The sequence below is a fragment of the Eleutherodactylus coqui genome, chromosome 11 (assembly GCF_035609145.1).
Source record: "Eleutherodactylus coqui strain aEleCoq1 chromosome 11, aEleCoq1.hap1, whole genome shotgun sequence".
Classification (NCBI taxonomy): domain Eukaryota; kingdom Metazoa; phylum Chordata; class Amphibia; order Anura; family Eleutherodactylidae; genus Eleutherodactylus; species Eleutherodactylus coqui.
Window position 1 is genome coordinate 20,804,655 of NC_089847.1, and position 20,266 is coordinate 20,824,920.

Consider the following 20,266-nt stretch of genomic DNA (forward strand, 5'->3'; position numbering starts at 1 on the left):
TGTTGCGCAGAAAAATTAGAACATGTTGCGTTTTTTTCCGTGTGTGTGCGAAATGTGAACTGACCCATTAAAATCAATGGGTTCTATTCTGCACGCGCAAATACGCTTTCATGAATGACACGTAAAATATACTGGTGGAATATGGACCAAAAATACACCCGTGTGAACGAGCCATTCTAGAGAATAGCCCCCAAACATGGCCGCATTGTGCAGAGGATGTAATGTCCTCATTGAGGAGACATAGCAACACTGCAGTGCTGCCATCTGCAGGTAGCTGCAGGTATGACACGCATCAGCTGCGGCCAGCACGGTCTCCATAGCAACCGCCCAGAAACCGGAAGTGCTGCTGTAAAGTGAGATCTCGCGAGGCTCGGTTGCTAGGAGACGCTTACTGACAGCTACTGTTGTATCCGAGGGGCAGAAGAAGGGGCCAACATGGTGAGAAGGGGCCCCGTGTGGGCTCCCACAAGGGGCCTAATACTGACCATATAGCAGTCACCATTACATGGAGGCCGGTGGTCACCCAGCTTTCCCAGCAGCAGAGAATGTCTCTATATGTTTGGGGGGGGGGGGGGGGGCAGTCCTGGCTATTTAACCCCTTGTGGACCCAGACAAGTTTTGTTTTTCTACTGATCATCCTCGCCTTCGAAGAGCCGGAACGTTTTTGTATTTGGCGTTCGTTTATTGCGCGCCGAGCTGTACTTGTTAACGCATCCTGTAACGTGCGAAGAAAATGCTAAACATCGCAGCACAAATGGCGCACACGTTATTCTGCGGGTCGCTACGATTACGACAATGGGAAGTTTCTATAGTTTTTTGGTTTTTTTTAATAAAACATATTTAATTTTTTTTTTCATTTTTGTTTTCTCCTTTCATAACTTTTCTAATTTCCGGTCGGCGTCGCGGTCTGAGCGCTCGTACTCTGCGGGACGCGTTGTATTTTTCGGCGGTATTTTTTAGTGTATAATGTGCTGGAAAAGTTTTTATAATTTTCGGAGTGAAGAGAAATGGAAAAAATGCAGTTGTGCCATTTTTAGGGGGTCTTTCTTACGGGGTACACTCGGCAGCAAGAATGGCGTAATAACTGTATTCTGTGCGTCGCTACGATTATAGTAATGCCGAATTTGTACAGTTTTATTTGTGGTATTAATTTAAAAAAAATATAAAAGTTTTACAAAAAAAAAAATATTTTCTGCCGCCATATCTTTTTTTTTTAGTTTCCCCGTCGCCATAGTTGTGTGAGGACTTGTTTTTTGGGGGACTTGTAGTTTCTATTGGTACCATTTTGGGGTACATATGACTTTTTGATAGTTTTTAAATTTTTTTTATTTTTTCTTGGATTCAGGGCGACCAAAAAAGTGCAATTCTGGCGGTTTGTGTTTTTTTTTTTCTGTCCGCCTTCACTCTGCGATATAAATAATGCATTATTCTAATCGATCGGACTTTTCGGCCGGGCTCACACGGACGGCTCAGATTCTGCTTGTGGAGATCCGCAGCAGAAGACCTGCGAGCCATTGCGGAAACGAATTGCGAGCTGTCGCGTATGCGTACGTTTTTCCCCACGAATGTACACCTTATCACCCGCGTGGAAGAAAGCTTGCCAGGTGGAGTGACATCAGAACATCGCGCAGTGGGCGCCCAGGCGATAGTCTCTCTCACTGCGGATCGCCCGCATCCAAAGACATCAGTGGAGACGATAGAAGCGGAATCCGCGTTAAAATACAGCATGCTGCGATTTTTCTTTCAAATACGCAATTTCTACCCACATGTGAGCGAATCGACGAAAGTCCATGCCTTTCAATGCCCGGGTATTACCGCGGATCGTCCGGGTAACCCGCAATTGAAGTCGGGTTGCGTGAGACCGGCCTTACAGACACGGAGATGCCAAATGGGGTTCTGCCACAAATAGCTGACACCCGCCGTGTATGTAGTGCGCTCGGCTCATGTACGGCCCATGTCAGGACGGGTTAAACTCGTGAAACCTCTTTAAATGTACAGTCAGTCTCATTATATAGTTTCCTGCAGTTTTGTGCACTTTGTGACGTTTTGATCTGTTTTTCAGCCACCCAAAAAGACAACTTCGCCGAAGAAAAAGTCCGCCAAAGGCAAGAAGAGCCCTGGGGTGGTCGATGGATTGGCGACTGATGAGATGAGCAAAGAACAGGTAATGCATAGAAGGGGACAGGAGTATACTTTATTTTAGGGTGACTTACTTCGTCAGTGGGGTGTTTGGGGCATATCGCCCAGCGATGTCATATCCGCTTTTTGTCCCGGTTCTGCGTAGAACATGTACATGTGACTAGAGATGAGCGAGCATGCTCGGTAAGGCGATCTACTCGAGAGGGCATCGCCTTTTTAAGTACCTGCTGGCTCATCCCTGAAGATTCACAGGGGTCAGGGGCGGCGAGGGGGAGCGGGGAGGAGAGTGAGAGAGAGCCCTCTCTCTCTCCCTCCCGATCCCCTCTGCAACCCCCTGCGGCCCCCCCGAATCTTCAGGGACGAGCCAGCAGGTACTCGAAAAGGCGATGCCCTCTCGAGTATATCGCCTTACCGAATATGCTCGCTCATCTCTACATGTGACATATAATTGATAGTACGTTGTCTGCTCATAGCTGGAGGAGCACATAGTGCGTCTGAGGGAGGAGCTGGAGCGAGAACGGGAGGAAAGAAACTACTTCCAGTTGGAACGCGATAAGATCCACACTTTCTGGGAGATCACCTGCCGCCAGCTGGAAGAGAAGAAATCTGAACTCCGCAACAAGGACCATGAGATGGAGCAGGCAGAGGAAAGGCATCAGGTGGAAATCAAGGTATGTGTGACCGAGAAGTTAAAGAGCCTCTCACTCTATGCCGAGTAACGCTCCCTGTCCACGGCCGAGACGGAATATCGCTAGCGATATTCCGCCACGGGGGGGAGGAGGGATCCCTGACAGGTCTCTGAGATGAGCCTGTCTGATAGATAGACTCACCGCGGAGAATCGCGGCATGCCACGATTTAAATCCCGCGAGCAGAGACTTGCTATGATTCTCCGCTCATGGACACCGGCGCTGCGCTTTCCATAGCAACTCTATGGAAAGCTTTGCAGCATGTGAATCGCCCGCGGATCATCGCCCTTACACAGGCAGCCTTAGGGCATAGGGACACCAGAGAGCACATCCCGCCCCCTGGACCGCTATGTAGTAATCAGATACCACATGATCTCGCATATTACCTGGACTCTTAACTTTTATTGATTCTTTTTGGTAGGGGAAAGGTGGGTGAAAAAAAATGATCAGTTTTATTTATTTATTTTTTACGCGTTTCATATATGGTACGATGACATGATAACTTTTACATGGATCGGTACAATTAGGATGACCCCAAAATCACATTTTGCCGTGAGAGAGCATCGCCTTTTTCGAGTACCTGCTGGCTCGTCCCTGAAGATTAGGGGGGGGGAGGGCGGAGGGGAGGGGAGCGGGGTGGAGAGTGAGAGAGATCTCTCTGTCTCTCCCTCCCGATCCTCTCCGCAACCCCCCGCTTCCCCCCAAAATCTTCAGGGGCGAGCCAGCAGGTACTCAAAAAAGGCGATGTTCTCTCGAGTAAATCGCCTTAACGAGTGTGCTCGCTCATCTCTAGTGGTTTTCTGTTATTTTCTTAACATGGATTTTTTTGACTTTTTATTTATTTTACCTTTCGTTTATGTCATCTTAGGGGACTTGGACATGCAATCTTTTGATCACTCAGATAATACACTGCAGTACTTCTGTACTGCAGTGTATTGTCTGTATTCTTACACATTAGAAGCCATTGACACCCATTCAGTTGCGTTGGCGACCCCATGGCTCTATGCAATTGGATGGTGGAGGGCTGATATCGTTACAGAGGGAGCTACCTCCTGCTATTAACCTTGTACATGCCGTGATCAATAGTGATCGTGGGATGTCAGGGGTGAACGGCAGGGATTAGTGTTCTCTGTGATCACGGCTGGGCGCCAGCTGTCAGCTACAGTCATGTCATGGGGCAGGAACGGGTTAAAGCTGATCACACACTTATAAATGTATCCATGATCTATTTAAGAATGGTGCTCAACTGTACACTGCAAGAGATCTGCAGAGATGGGGGAGATTGGTAACATAACAGTAGCCCCCATGGATTGAGTTCTGTGGGGTTTGCTGACAGGACTCTGATGCCTGTGGCCAAATTTGATACGGATATGTTCTTGCAATAAATCAAGGGCCCGCTCTCATTGCATTTTCAGGTAGGTATTGGTGTGTACAATATTGGGGGGGTTGATTTTCCTTTATCCTTGTTCTTGCTTCCAGGTCCGAGTTAATGAAAGTCTTCCAGATGCTACTGGCTCTGTCTTTTAATAATGTCTCCTTCTGCCATCTCATCCAAGTTGTGCTGCTTACCTTGCTGACAGTTGTGCCGGGTCTTGGGAAACAGCAGGCACAGAGCGTGAATCTCCATTAAGTCAGCAGCTTCTTTGACACAAAGAAACTTCCCTGAGGCAGCGACTAATTCTGGGCTCACGAAGCCGGGAAATCATTTATCATCATCTCCTTCGTCCTCAGCACGATATTTGTTTCGCCAAACTCCTCATAATGAACAAAATTGTGTTTAATGCATCTTAGTACACAAAAGTGCCTAGCCCTAGCATTAATTTGAAGGGTATGGTTATAGCTGCATTGTCAAGGCTTAAAGCCACAACCTCCTGTGCTCTAGTCGGTGGCTCTCCCTATTGAGCCATCCAGACTTGGGCAGTTCCTCTGCATACCTTGACCTTTTTTCCAGATCCTACTATCCAGCCCCTGTTCTAGATTATACTTCCTGTAAAAGCCTGGCGCTGACACTCTTTCCTTGTGTGATTATTCTGCTCCACAGCATTGATCAAGCTCCACTTCTGCCTGCTCCTCTTATATTGCTACAAGACCTCCTGATACCAACTTCTGTCTTCCCTTCTGACTACGCTACCTGCCTCATCCATCTGTACTGCAAACTGAGACCTCCCATTGCTGACTCCTGGCTCTTCCCTGACTACTCTCCAGGCCTACAGCTACCAAACCTGAGGCTCCACCCTGGTGCCTGAAATCGCTACATGCAGTTACAATTGTGCTGGCTTCAGAGTGGAAATCTCTAAAGCATTTATTGCAAGCCCAAGGCTTGCACTTTCCTTGCTTTGGTGATTTCCATTCAGTGAGGTCTTTACACCAGCCTCCATACATGATTCAATGTGGACAAAACTAGCTGCCCTCTTCCATTATAGATGGGGATAAGCCTGTCAACAACTTGCTGACTGTTTCTATTGACAACTAGCTCTGGTTCCCCTCCTCACTGTATGCGGACTCGGAAATGACAGCCGGTCTTAGGCTACAAACACACGGGCGAGCAAGTTACCAGGCCTAGAATTTCTACCCAATATTGCGCTTGCTAACAAGCGTTTTCACAGCGATGCCCGCAAGCCTCCCATCGCTTCTGTGAAGTAGCGATCCTCTGGTGTGGCTTTCAGCCGTGTCGGAGGATCGGCAAGTGTTTCCCATTGTTTTCAATGGGAAACCTCAGATCACACTCGTGGCGTGCAAAGTGTTTTACTGTCCTAGTGAAAACAATGGGCAATGCCTTCCGAGGGATGCGAAAAGATAGGACATACAGGGGTGCGGGAAAACATTGCTCATGTATGTGTCTCCATTCAAAAGAATGGGGTTCATATTAGTGTGAGATTCGTACGTCTCACAATGCACAAATCCTGCGCAAGTTTCTTAGCCGTGTGAAAGCGGGCTAAGCCTGATTTTGTACTCGGGATAATGGTTGTCACTTGTTGCTGATCTCTGGTTTTCATTCTCCTGGTTTAGGTATACAAGCAGAAAGTTAAGCATCTGCTATACGAGCACCACAACAACACTTCAGAGCTGAAAGCAGAAGGCAGCGTCACTATGAAGCTGACACAGAAGGAGCATGACACACAGGAGAGCCTCTTACGCAAAGATATGCGCGGTCTGCAATTGGAAGCCAAGGAGCAGGAGCTGGCCAATGAGATGGTGGTGAAGAACCTCAAGATGGTAAGAAAACAAGTGCAATGATGAATTACGAGCTCCAGAATGTACCATGAATGTACAGTGAAAATCTCAAGTTAGACTTACAGTTATTAGGATTTATAAGCTGCTTTGACTATTGTATCAGTATATCGGAAAGTGTGGCCAAAGATCTACAAGGGCAGGTGCAAACACTGCTTCCCAACAGAACGCAGGCAACGGGCTGATTGCTATACGGAGAAGCATTGCACAAGTGCAAGATACTGATGAACAATCACTCGCACACCTACCACATATTGGAGAGAGGGGCTGCTTAGTATTATAAGGCATAAAAAGGCTGCCAGTCCCACGGATACGTGTAGTGCACCATGCAGACTTACAGCCTATTGATGACGCTACATACGGATTCAGCTGGCCGTTTGCCCTGCACCTCACAATTGAACCACACTGGACCAACACCCTGGAACCCCTCAGCAACTAACGCCAGACTGCGTACTTCCAAAATAATGTTAAATACGAGGTATTGGTTAATATTTTGTCCAAAATATGTGAGCTCACAAGCCACGTCATAAGCCCTTGTTATTTTGCAAGTCCTTACGCTAACATTTACAAACATATCACTGCACAGGGAGCTCACGTATTTTGGCCAGAATATTAACTCATACCTTGTATTTTTCATATTTTTTTGCAGTAAGCAGTCTGGCTTTAGTTGCTGGGGGAGTCCGGGGTGTCGGTCCAGTGTGGTCCACTTGTGAGGTGCAGGGAAACCTGTATGTTGTATGTGGCGTCATCAATAGGTTGGTGCACTACACATATCAGTAGACTGGCACTCTTTTTATGCCTTATCTATGTGCAAGTATAATACTAAGCAGCCCTCTCCCCAATATATGGTATGTGGTATAATATATGGTAAGTGATTGCTCATCAGTATCTTGCACTAGTGCAATGCTCTTCCGTATAGCAATCTGCCTGTGGTGTTTGTACCTGCCCTTGCACATCTTTATATTAGTAAGTAGGGCTTTGAGTTGATTTTTCCCTTTGCAGCGATATATTGTCACCATTGTAACTCTCACCAGTTATTAGGATTTATAGGCTGCGTTCACTTGCATCTGCTTCTAAAACAGGACTAAAGATAAAGTGTCCGGTCTGCTCTAGATACATCCAAGACCAGCAAAACCGTGTAGGTGTCAGTAATGCCTGACCTTGTGGTGCTGCATCGTACTTCAAAATATTCATCCAGTGGGCTGTGAAAGCCACGTACTGTCCATGGCCATAGTTGCTGTTCCATGTGTCGACGGTGGGGTGCACCTTGCTGCAAACCGACAATCACAAGAACCCCCCCCCCCCCCCCTCCATGTGATTGTGCAAGGCACCTTCTTGTCTGTATGGAATAATGTCAAGAAAAAGGAATTTCTGCGCTCATATGAAGAGAGTAAAACAGAAAAAGGAGTAAACAACTCCCATATGAGGAATGGCAAAAGAACACTTACTTGAAAAGGAGGGGGATATGATCAACAGAAGCCCCCTCCTCTGAGTGTCATCCACAAGTATCCAAGTACACAGACTTCCACGTGTACACTAAAGGAAAAGACTTTATTCGGTGGCAACGCGTTTCGGTGCATAAACACGCACCTTTCTCAAGCTCTCCTTGCATCAAGAAGGATCGATGAAGAATTGAGTACTAACCAAGGGTTTTTCTACAACTGCCCACGCTGACGGTTGCTTTACATATATTTTTTCGTCTGTCCAAAGAATTTATTTCCTGAGGCGCTCTCTATACACTTTTTATCTTGTCTGTATGGAGAATAGAAGAACGCAAAAGCAGAACGCGTTTAAGCCCATTTAGACAAACCAATTCATTGTTTGAAGAAGCGAATGACCTCCTCGTTAACTCGTTGGCTCTTGTGCAGCCCGTTTATACAGGCAGATGCATCGTTGGCTCGTTCAGATGAGAATCGTTCAGTCTTTCACATTCGCATTATAAGTGACTGAGAGCGACTGAACAAGCGCTGTGTAAACGGAGCAAGCCAACCATGATTTTTATGTCTGCATAAAATGAACGGCTTGTGAGAAGTGACTGATTCTCGTTTAGTCGTCGGCTGCATTTAGACTGAACGATTATCATTCACTTTTGCTCGTTTTGTAAATCATAATCGTTCCATCTTAAAGCGCCTTTATTTGGATTTACAATGGTGAACATCCTCTGTAAGGATTCCCCTTATCTCTCGCCTTATAAATCCCTTAGGTTTATATTTTGTTTTTCCTTAGAAACAAGATGAAGAGATCACACGTCAGAGGAATGATTTTAAAAGACAAGTAAAAGGTTAGTTATGGCTGGCGAAAGCTGCTGCGTATACAGCAAGAGGAACAAACCGAGAAGTCCTGAATCGTATAAGGCCCGATGTATCACTGGAGGGTAAGATGACCGGGCTCAGACTCACGTATTTTGGCCATGTAATCTGAGCAGAGTCGCTAGAAAAACCTATAATGCTTGGACAGATCAGTGGCAAATGGAAACAATGGCTGATACTGTCAAAGCTGATATGGCATGGATATCACACCACTGAAAGAAGCAGTGCAAAACCGAAAAACATGGAGGGAGCCGAGGGTCGTGAACAACATGGCTATTATACTGTGTCTGTCTGCCATTGCAGATTTCTTTATAAGGGTATATTCAGACAGGCAAGTGCGATATCAGTCTGAGAAACTTGTGCCGATATCGCACTCATAAACCTGTGATTTTTTTTTTGCAATGCCTTCTTTCAGAAAGACGCAGCGCATCACTGCACTTATGATTGTCACACGTGTTAAAATTGAAGGTTTTTTCAATAGTAAAAATAGAAAAATCGCATCGCACTCGCATAAAAATCACAGTGAGTGCGATTCAATTATTTTCAGGCTCTCATAGGAAATAATTGGCAATTCTGAAATAAGAATTGCCCAAAAATAGAACATGTTGTGATTTTTCAGAACATCAGTCCAAGAGAAAAATCGCTCGCGTGTCCATTTTTAATTGCAGCTCCACTACAGGGGAAATAAAGCATTACACAGCTTCTCATTTGAAATCATTGGGCGGATCATGATCTTCGGGGGCAGTTGGGTCCACCAGGCTGAGAGACGCTCTGTGTAGCTGCATTCTTCTCTAACTGATAGATTAGGGCCCCGAATAGGGGACCAACTTTTATAAAACAGGTTATCCAGGCTGCAGGAAGGATATTTTGAGACCTGCCTAGCGTGGTAGTAAAACATTATCTGCAGTTGTCAAATGTCTCTGTGTCAGAATGTCATCATTGCAGTAGGAAGTGGAAAGCAGTGCAGAATCAAGCACTGACAGAATGGGATCGGTGGGGGATCGTGTGAGAGGATTGTCTTTTTTTTTCACCTTATATTTGCCGCTACCTTGGGCACATTTAAAAAAAAATTGTCTGATTGCATAACTCAAAATTCTCCAATGGGGTACTTGAAAATGTTTTTTTCTAAACCAGACAACCATTTTGTCCTCTCTGATCCCACGTGCAGAAATTGAGTCCAAATACATTAAGAAGATGCAATTGCTGCGAGACGAGCTGGACCTCCGCAGAAAGACAGAAATCCACGAGATTGAGGAGCGGAAGAACGGACAGATCAATACGCTGATGAAGAACCATGAGAAGGCCTTCAGTGACATCAAGAACTATTACAATGACATCACACTCAATAACTTAGCTCTCATCAACTCACTTAAGGTATGTGAAGCAAGGAGGCCTCTGTAGTGGTGGGGCCAGGAGACGGGCATTTGTCAACTGATAGAACTGGGGACATTGCAGTATTCAGGAGAAACGTAGATTTGTAGAGCTCAGCTTGCTTGTATCCACCATTAGGATTTTGCAGGTAAAGAACCATCCAGGATTTAAATGACTAGTGTGAATATTTTGGATTTATACCTCAAATCTCCACAAAGGTAGTGTTACACTTTAAAAGGGTTGTCCTACTTCTAGCTGTTCTGCTGCGGGAAGCATACAGCCCTATACAATGTGCAGTGACCCGGATTTGTACTGCAGACTGAGTCTTAAAGTCATTTCCATAGCACTTCACCTGCAGTACCACTCTGGGCCTCTACACATTATATAGAGCTGTCTGTTTCCTGCAGCAAAGAAGCTAGAAATAGGGCAACCCCTTTAAAGCGACCCTCTGGTGCTGGAGAAAGATGGCTGCACCAGTTCCCTGACTACCTGATGCACGTTATGGATTAGTAGGCATCAGTAGTCTAAGACACTTCAGAGGTGATTTATATAATTGTCTTAAATTAAAGCTGTCTTTCTTTCTTATAGCAACCAATCAAAGCTCAGCTTTCATTTCAATATATGCCGTTGAAAAATGAAAGGAGCTCTGTGATTGGTTGCTATAGGCAACAAAGACATTTTTGATTTTAGACTGTTTTATAAATCTCCATTCCTGCTTGCTGCTCTGACTGGTCATTGCTTTTTATGTGGGCATCACTAGCCATTGAAAGCACCATATAGTGTCGTGGACTAATGATGCATACTAATTGTCAGAGAAGCGGTCCAGCCATCTTTGTTTGTCCAAGACCGGAGGGTAATTTTAAATAAATTTTCCTTTATGTATAGCTATGAAATATCCAGAGGATATGCCACGGATACTTGATTGGATTCCATCAGCTGCACTTGGCTTTTCTTGTGAAAAACGTGGTTGGCCCCAACATACATGTACTGAGAGCAGAAGGGACCAAAGTTGGATTTCATTAGTCCTTGTCTATTGTTTTTGCCAACATAAGCAGCACTACAGCAGGCCATGCACTTTAGGTAGCTGTTCGGCCGACACTACTTTCCGACCTGCCTTTCCCATACATATGCATGTACAGCTGAGCATGCATGTCTACTCAGTGGGGAGAAGGAAGTAAGCCGCTGTCAGACTCTGGGAGCAGCTATTCTCTTTTGACAGCAAAAGATCAGCATGTTGAAATTCCTCTTTCCCCAGCTTCAGCTGTCATAGTGGCTGCAGTAGTAGTGACCCCCACAGTGGCCGCAGTAGTAATAGTGACCCCCACAGTGGCCTCAGAAGTAATAGTGACCCCCACAGCGGCCTCAGTAATAATAGTGACGCTCACAGTGGCCTCAGTAGTAATAGTGACCCCCACAGTGGCCTGAGTAGTAATAGTGACCCCCACAGTGGCCTCAGTAATAATAGTGACCCCCACAGTGGCCTCAGCAGTAACAGAAGAGAGACCACAGTGGTCTCTTCATTAACAGTGACCCCCACAGTGGTCTCTGCAGTAATAGTGACCCCCACCGTGGTCTCTGTAGTAATAGTGACCCCCACCGTGGTCTCTGTAGTAATAGTGACCCCCACCGTGGTCTCTGTAGTAATAGTGACCCCCACAGTGGTCTCAGTAGTAATAGTGACCCCCACAGTGGCCTCAGCAGTAACAGAAGAGAGACCACATGGGTCTCTTCATTAACAGTGACCCACACAGTGGTCCCTGCAGTAACAGTGACCCCCACAGTGGTCTCTGCAGTAACAGTGACCCCCACCGTGGTCTCTGCATTAACAGTGATCCTCACAGTGGTCTCTGCATTAACAGTGATCCTCACAGTGGTCTCTGCAGTAACACTGACCCCCACAGTGGTCTCTGAAGTAACAGTGACCCCCACAGTGGTCTCTGAAGTAACAGTGACCCCCACAGTGGTCTCTGAAGTAACAGTGACCCCCACAGTGGTCTCTGAAGTAACAGTGACCCCCACAATGGTCTCTGCAGTAACAGTGACCCCCTACAATGGTCTCTGCAGTAACAGTGACCCCCACAATGGTCTCTGCAGTAACAGTGACCCCCCCCCAGTGGTCTCTGCAGTAACAGTGACCCCCACAGTGGTCTCTGCAGTAACAGTGACCCCCACAGTGGTCTCTGCAGTAACAGTGACCCCCGCAGTGGTCTCTGCAGTAACAGTGACCCCCGCAGTGGTCTCTGCAGTAACAGTGACCCCCACAGTGGTCTCTGCAGTAACAGTGACCCCCACAGTGGTCTCTGCAGTAACACTGACCCCCACAGTGGTCTCTGCAGTAACTCTGACCCCCACAGTGGTCTCTGCAGTAACACTGACCCCCACAGTGGTCTCTGCAGTAACACTGACCCCCACAGTGGTCTCTGCAGTAACACTGACCCCCACAGTGGTCTCTGCAGTAACACTGACCCCCACAGTGGTCTCTGCAGTAACACTGACCCCCACAGTGGTCTCTGCAGTAACACTGACCCCCACAGTGGTCTCTGCAGTAACACTGACCCCCACAGTGGTCTCTGCAGTAACACTGACCCCCACAGTGGTCTCTGCAGGAATATTGACTCCGACATTGGACTCAGTAATAATTGTGACCTCACAGTAGCCCTAGTAGTAATAGTGACCCCCACAGTGGCTCTGTAGTGGTAGTGACCCCCACAGTGGCTTCAGCGGTAATAATGACCCCCACAGCAGCCCCAGTATCAATAGTGACCCCCACATAGGCCCCAGTATCAATAGTGACCCCCACAGCGGCCCCAGTATCAATAGTGACCCCCACAACGGCCCTAGTATTAATAGTGACCCCCATAGCGGCCCCAGTAGTAATAGTGACCCCCACAGCGGCCCCAGTAGTAATAGTGTCTCCCACAGCGGCCCCAGTAGTAATAGTGTCTCCCACAGCGGCCCCAGTAGTAATAGTGTCTCCCACAGCGGCCCCAGTAGTAATAGTGTCTCCCACAGCGGCCTCAGTAGTAATAGTGACCACCACAGTGGCTCTGTAGTGGTAGTGACCCCCACAGTGGCTTCAGCGGTAATAGTGACCCCCACAGCAGCCCCAGTATCAATAGTGACCCCCACAACGGCCCTAGTATTAATAGTGACCCCCATAGCGGCCCCAGTAGTAATAGTGACCCCCACAGCGGCCCCAGTAGTAATAGTGTCTCCCACAGCGGCCCCAGTAGTAATAGTGTCTTCCACAGCGGCCCCAGTAGTAATAGTGTCTCCCACAGCGGCCCCAGTAGTAATAGTGTCTCCCACAGCGGCCTCAGTAGTAATAGTGTCCCCCACAGTGGGCCCAGCAGTAAGAGTGACCCCCACAATAGCCACAGCAGCCCTAGTGACGCCCCACAGCGGCCCCAGTAGTAATGCCATTATTGCTGGGGCCAATATAGGGTACACTATTACTAATAATATTCCCTATATCAGTAGTAATAGTGCCCCCTTGGGACCCATATACTTACCCACTCCTCGTTGAAGCGTCGCTGCTCCTCTGCTCAGCACTGTTGCTGGCGCTGATCCCAGGTGCACTCTGTGACGTCAGTGTGTGCGTCCGGACGCCTCCTCCCCTCTGCTCTCGCGGAACCAAGGATGGAGACATCAGGGGAGGAGGATCCCGGGTGCATACTGACGTCACAGTATGCACCTGGGATCAGCGCCGCTGAGTGAATACCGGCAGGGAAGCTGTGGCACCCCGGCCGGTATTTACTACAATGGTAAGCAGCCACTGGCGCATGTGCCAGCTGGGAGAGTTCTGCATGCCACAGGTTCGGCACCACTGGAATATAACATGCTCATTCACCCGAGCCATACGGGCATGTATATGCTGGAGATAGCTGCAGATTGAACGAAAAATATTTTGTTATTTCTGAGTGTCCCTCGGCATTTTACATTGTAGAGGAATAATAAAATTCCATTGTAGCAGCCCTTTTTATGCCTTCTATTACAGGAGCAGATGGAGGAGATGCGTAAAAAGGAAAACCGTTTAGAAAAAGAGATGGCAGACCTCCAGCTACAAAACCGTCGTCTCACTGAGCCATTGCAGAAGGCTCGCGAGGAAGTGGCCGAGTTCCAGCGACAACTAGCCAATTATGAAAAGGACAAGACATCTCTGGCAGTAAGTCCCTCCACCTGTCTGTGTAACCCGCTGTGGGGCGAGTATGTGTCCTCTCCAGTCTTCTCACTAGGATACATAATTTCACGCTGGAAGCCAGCGACACTTTTGTCCACATCCTCAGGAGCTTAATATCACTTTGATTGGCTCAATAGGGAGTCTGTCTTGAAGGAAATCCCGCTGGTAGTACATGCTGCGCTCTGGCCATTTATCTACTTCCTATGAAGTCTGTTTTTAATGGATTTTCATGGTATTTTGCATGCATTCATTCTCTTGGAATGAAGCATAGTTAATTGCTAGGATGTTGCAGCCGCTTATATTTGCAGTACAGCGGGGTACAATTGTGGTTTAAAGCAACCTCTCATTCCACTGTAGCCCATAGCAGTGCATTATATACAATGCAGGCTGCACAGGTAGAGCAAAACTCAGCAGTCGCCCAAAAGGGCCCCAGGATCACACTAAAACTACCCAGTATTATTTAAGGGCTAAAAGGGATATTATTTGCAAAGTGCAGTGTTATATGGACTTTAGTATAATACGGTGCGGTGTAATGTTTGGGCACTCAGTCATCTGATCAGCGGCGATCCCAAGCGATAGGCCCTTGTCAAACTATTGAGGATATATCCTCAGGATGGGTCTTCGATTGGTGGGGTCCACTGCTCAGGGCCTATGGTGATCAGCTGTTTGCAGGGCCGCTATCAGTGTGTATGGAGACAGAAGCTGACAACTCTGTACACTGGACAGCCACCCGGGTTGGTATAGTTAAGAAGTGGACAACGCCTTTAATGAGACTCTGTTACCATTTTATAGCACCCCTCTCTGTGGGCAGCATAATATAGTGACAATCACGCCGATAAGTCTGCTGTGAGTGTCTGTGCAGTACATTTTATCAGTAGCAGCACATGCATAGAGGACTACTTTAGGTAGTCCTGGATATTCATGAGCTGTGGGTAGCCCCGCTCACCAGCCACTGATTGGCTGCTGTCTGTCTATTATTGTGCATAGAGAGAGAGCTGCCAATCATTGGCTGGAGGGTTGAGTGGGCATGGCTAGCTTGCAGCTCATGAATATCGAGGACTACTTCTGTGTCTAACTGCTAATAATAAAATGCATGTTTCTCCCAAACTACTACACAGATACATACAGCAGACATATCACTGTAATCAGTGCGACAGACACCACCTTGTGCTGCTGTCAGTGAAGAGCTGCAAGGAACTGCAAATCCCCTGCTCATCCCTTAGCAGAATGTCCACTGCCACTTACAGCAGTCTGCGTAATGTCTAAGGAGCAGCAATCACAGACTTAAAGTACCTTTACAAGGGCCAATAGTCTCCCCAATAGTTACTCAAATGAGCAATTTCGGGCAACTGTCAGCCCATATACACGCGCACCCGAGAGGGCACTGAAACAGAACGACTACCAAGTGACTTCTTGCTCGCTGTAAACAGGAGTCATTCAATCTTTAAGTGACTCCTGGTTTCAGTGAATGAAACAAATGCAGTCATTAGCAGCACTCAATAGAACCCTCATCCGGGTGGAACCAGGCAACCACAATGATGCAACAGCTGCAGTGTGGGGAGCCCGAACCGTTACCCCCAAGTAGCAATATGTCCATAAATCGATCCGCAGCAGCATATACGATGCCAAACAGATGTAGAAAAAAAAACCTCCTTTATTCCTCCATAGATACGTATAGCAGTGATGTGTCGATCACCTGAGAAAGATCACATGGCGTGATCGAAACGTCGCTACTATACATATCATTGGAGGAATAAAGGAGTTTTTTTTCTACATCTGTTTGGCACTCGTATATGCTGCTGCGGATCGATTTATGGTTACAGTGAATGGATGCGGGTGGCTGGCAGAGATCTCCGGGCCGCTCTGCCCCATTCTCTGACAGTCTATCTCTGCTGGGTAAAAGCAAGGAGCAATGGTCACCGGAATGGCAGTCGGTACTTATGTGCCCAACAGTTTCTCCTTGTAGAGGTACCTTAGTGTGAAACAGTCAGCAAGCTCCTGCATGTGCATATAGATTAGGGAATTGTTATTCGTGCGAGTGCCTGGAGTAACTGTACAAGCAGAGTCTCAGGTAGTCCATGTGGAAGTCTACCTGGCCAACCATAGTCTCCATCTACAGCAGTTACACATGGATGCATCTGTATACATGTATGAGAGCAGCGGAAGGGGGGGGGGGGGGGGAATTACTGTTTATCCAGTTCTGATCACATCATCATCCAGCTTCCAAGAAAACCATCACCCGTGTGCAGCAAGGTGACAACTCGGAAAGCAATTCTTATAATCATTCATTTATATCTTTAGAGCACAAAATCACGTCTGAAATCAGCGGAGAAAGAGCTAAGTGACCTGAAATGGGAGCATGAAGTTTTAGTGCAAAGGTTCCAAAAGGTGAGCATTGGATGAGTGTGAGCTCCTGAGCCAAGGAATGGGATGTGGCATTCTATACACAGAGTGTATATGTAATGGTGTGCTGGGTAATGTAGTTCAGTGATGACGCCGTGGAGGGAGGTACAGCATGTAGAGTTTGTAGACTACTCCTGCTTGGTTTGTCTTACTTTTTGCACTCAGTTTGATTCTTCCTACTTCCTAGATCCAGAGCGAGCGAGATGAATTATACAATAAATTCACCGCCGCGATTCAGGAGATTCAGCAGAAGAACGGCTTTACGAACTTGTTGCTGGAAAGGAAGTTACAGGCTCTGGGAGACGCTCTAGAGAAGAAGGAAGCGCAACTCAATGAGGTTCTGGCAGCCTCTAACTTGGACCCCGTCTCAATGAGCAACGTGACCCGCAAGCTGGAGGTAGGAGACGCCTTCAGTGTAGAGCAGACCTTTTATGTGGCATGTATGTATGAGTAAACAACATTTGTATTTCACTTGTTCTGCGCAGGACGTGTTGGACTCCAAGAATAACGCCATTAAAGACCTGCAGTATGAACTGGCCAGAGTGTGCAAGGTAGGGCTTCATCCCAGTGGGAGTACTAGGGAAGCAGGTATTCATGCCTTACATTATAGTCATCCTCATCTATTACCCAGTAATACATGAGAAAAGGAGACGCGGTAGACCCTTTAAATTCATTTTACCCCAGATATTTTGATAGAAACCTTTAACGGGGTGCAACAGAGGACCTCATAAAAGTAAACTAGAGGGAGCAATTCAGCCCTCTAGACCTTGCCAACCAGAAAACTGCATTGCTTAGGAGTCCATGGGACAAGAAATGCTTCTTATGGCCAATTGACGAATACTTCCATGAGCCCAATTTCATCCACTAACTCAGATGTGAAAGTACAAAGAACCTCTGCTGGTTAAATAGGTCATAGTAGTATAGTAGGCGGGGCCTGAGTGCTGGGATCCTCAGCTTCAAGCCACTTTAAAGGGATTTTGTCACCAGGTTCATGAAGTTTGACTCATAGCTGAGCACTGAGTCATGGAGGCCGGCCATACTGACTTCTCCCTGCCCGTATCATGCAGACTGACACCTCTTTTTCCTCTTGTGTATAGGGAGAAAGCTGTCACTGCATGCTGTGGGTGGGAAGAGGCCGACACGGCCCACCACTGTGAATCGAAGTTAAGCTCCAAGTCAAACTTCATGAACTTGGTGACAGAATCCCTTTAAGACAAGCATATAATAGCTCTGTATTTGGACTTTGGCTTGCAAACTGTAATATAGGGCTAATGTAAGTCTATAGAGCTAGTCACATGGGCTCTTATTCTCGGATGTATGGAATATGCAGCATGACCTATTTATGTCAGTTTTTGCATCCATTGGGATTATTTTCTGTTTGGCAAGTACAGATCTGTATTTATGCTGTAGAAAATAAAACCAATGACCGGAAATACAGATCAAATACTGATGAAATATGGGTGCAATGTCATCTGTAACACATCTGATTACAGGTCTGTATTACGGACATGTGAAATTACATTTGGCCTTACTGGGAATGAGGGGCATCAAGTTCCTGGCTGGAAAGTTGGCCTCCTGTGTGCAACCACCCTCCATAGACATTTACCTCTTAACCTCTTTCAATCCACTGTCGGATGTCTTCTGACATTCTGATTGAAACGTGTACCGCTCCAATGTCGGAAGACATCCAACAGGGTATTCTTACTGTATATTGCCATCCGTTCCGCTGTCGAAGCCTGAATGGCGCATCACATACTGCAGTACTGGCTTTTAGCCAGCAGATGGTGCCGTTGTATTAAAGGCAGAAAGACAAAGCCCCTAGAAAACCCTGAATCCAAAATTGGATTGTAAAGGGTTTAAAACGATACTAAAGGATCAGACACCGCTTTGCGATTTTACCCATGTAGCGGTTTTACCCATGTAGCGGGGGCTGCAGGGATGAAGGAATTCTCTGCCACAGCTGTAGCAGAAGTCCGCGATGCTATCCCATTGCTTTCAATGGGGCCAGCACTGCTGTGACCCCATTGAAAGCAATGGGTTACAGGCAACTCCTGCAGTGAGGATTTTTGGGTGAAGGGCTTGAAATATAAACCCTTCCCTGAAAATCATCCTTAGCTGTAAAAAAAAATAAAAATTCCTCACCTAGAAGAGCTGTCCGGTTCGGCAGTCGTCTTCTGTCGGCTGGGGAGTAAAAAAATCCCTGCCCCCAGAAATCGCTGGTCTGATTGGCTGAGCGCTCAGCCAATTACAGGCAGCACTCCGCCATTGAATGACAGTTGAGCGCTGCCTGCGATTGGTCACAGCGCTCAGCCAATCACAAGCGGCGCTCAGCCATTCATTGAATTCAATGGTACCTGCGGGAATGAATGAATCCCCTGCCATAGCTGTCACAGAAGTCCGCAATGTACTCCCTATGTTTTCAATGGGGCTGGCGCTGCTGCCGCCGGCTCCATTAGAGACAATGAGTGATATCGCTGATTTTTCTTAGCGCTGCGAGGCTTGAATGAAAAATCGCAAAGGAGTATGAAACCATTAAAAAAGTCATTGGTTTCATAATCATGCGTTTTCACTCGCATCACAAGAAAACATATGGCTAGTGGGTAGGAGCCCTAATATGTAGCCTATAAGGCAAAAGCAGGTCTGTGTCTGATAGCTGAGGACTTGGCCTGCTGCTGCTAGATTGCATGAGCAGAGGCTTTAATCCTGCTCTGTATTTTTACTATGGCACAAGATTAAAGCCTAGGACCAAACACCATATATTTACGGTGATTGGTACTTAAGGGAAAAGTTCAAAATTGCCAGAAACTGCTTTTTGCGACTTAATATGATGTAGTACACAGAGGGAGGAGTAATTGCATCAGACTATCAATTTCTAGAATGCCACCCCTAATTTTCTGAACACTTTTATTGCGTCACCTTTCCAGGCACACAACGACCTGCTCCGCACATATGAAGCCAAGATGAAGGCGTTCAGCATCCCCGTAGAAGAGCTGGGGTTTAAACCTCTGGAGAGCCTGGTTCCTGGGCAGAGCTTTGGGCAAGGACCAGCGGGACTGGTGGCGTCCAGCCCTTAAAGCTGTACAGACCCTCTAATACACTCTACAACCTCCATCTGCAAATGTTTGTTTATATTTTTACACCCAACCTCAAAACTTTCTACTGTTGGAAATATTTAATATTCTATAAAGTATTTAGAAAAATGAGTGCTGTGCCTTTATTTCTAGAAAGTGGCAGCAGGGATGTCTCTCTGGGTAACGTGTCCTCAATGACAGGGCACACTGGACCAATATGTCATCTCCTGTTATGACTATCGTCTGAGACGGGGAAGATACATCACCTTCCTGTTCTGGTCCCTATTTTTATGGATAGGGGGCAGTATGAAGCTTAGTGCTTTTGATCTTCATAGGGACAGGGTTAGGGCTCAGTCCCAACTTCACCAGAATCTCAGAAGTTTTCCATGCAGTAGATTGCTGGATAGGATGACAGAACGTGAACGGACCCTGTTATAGTCAATGAGGTCCGTTTCGCGCCATTATAAAAAGTAACCATACGGACAGGGAATTCAGTTTTTCTGCTCTCATAACACAGCAGGAAAACAGAATCTCCAGTGCATATGGGAATAGGACCTAAAGAAAGAAAAAGGGTACAGAAAACTACGTCCTGCAGCGTTTATCCAGAAGAAGGAAAAAACAACCAGTCTAGTTTGTTGGGTCAATGGCTGAATGTGCATGAAAAGTAACAGCCAGAAGTGCAGCAAGAACAGTTGGCACATCCCTTCCTCTATTCTCCTTGGCAGCTCACAGAGTAAATTACTCCACAGGAGGCGCCAATGAGCATGGGGGACGGCATGTAGTGAAAAACATTAGCTCCACCTTGATGGGCATGATACACTGCAGTAAGTCATCACTCCTGGGCATTCATAAAGTAATATAGACACATACAAGTG

General features: G+C 46.8%; 1 protein-coding gene across 1 annotated transcript; it reads left to right on the forward strand.

Annotated features, from left to right (window-relative positions):
* Window positions 1-334: 334 nt before the first annotated feature.
* Window positions 335-19,523, forward strand: GAS8 (growth arrest specific 8). Its single transcript, XM_066582749.1, has 11 exons — window positions 335-438; window positions 2,063-2,164; window positions 2,613-2,810; window positions 5,836-6,042; window positions 8,284-8,338; window positions 9,535-9,740; window positions 13,735-13,902; window positions 16,219-16,305; window positions 16,508-16,717; window positions 16,806-16,871; window positions 19,245-19,523. The coding sequence occupies exons 1-11, from the start codon at window positions 436-438 to the stop codon at window positions 19,392-19,394; spliced, it is 1,452 nt and encodes a 483-aa protein (XP_066438846.1). The 5' UTR covers window positions 335-435; the 3' UTR covers window positions 19,395-19,523.
* The last annotated feature ends 743 nt before the right edge of the window (window positions 19,524-20,266 follow it).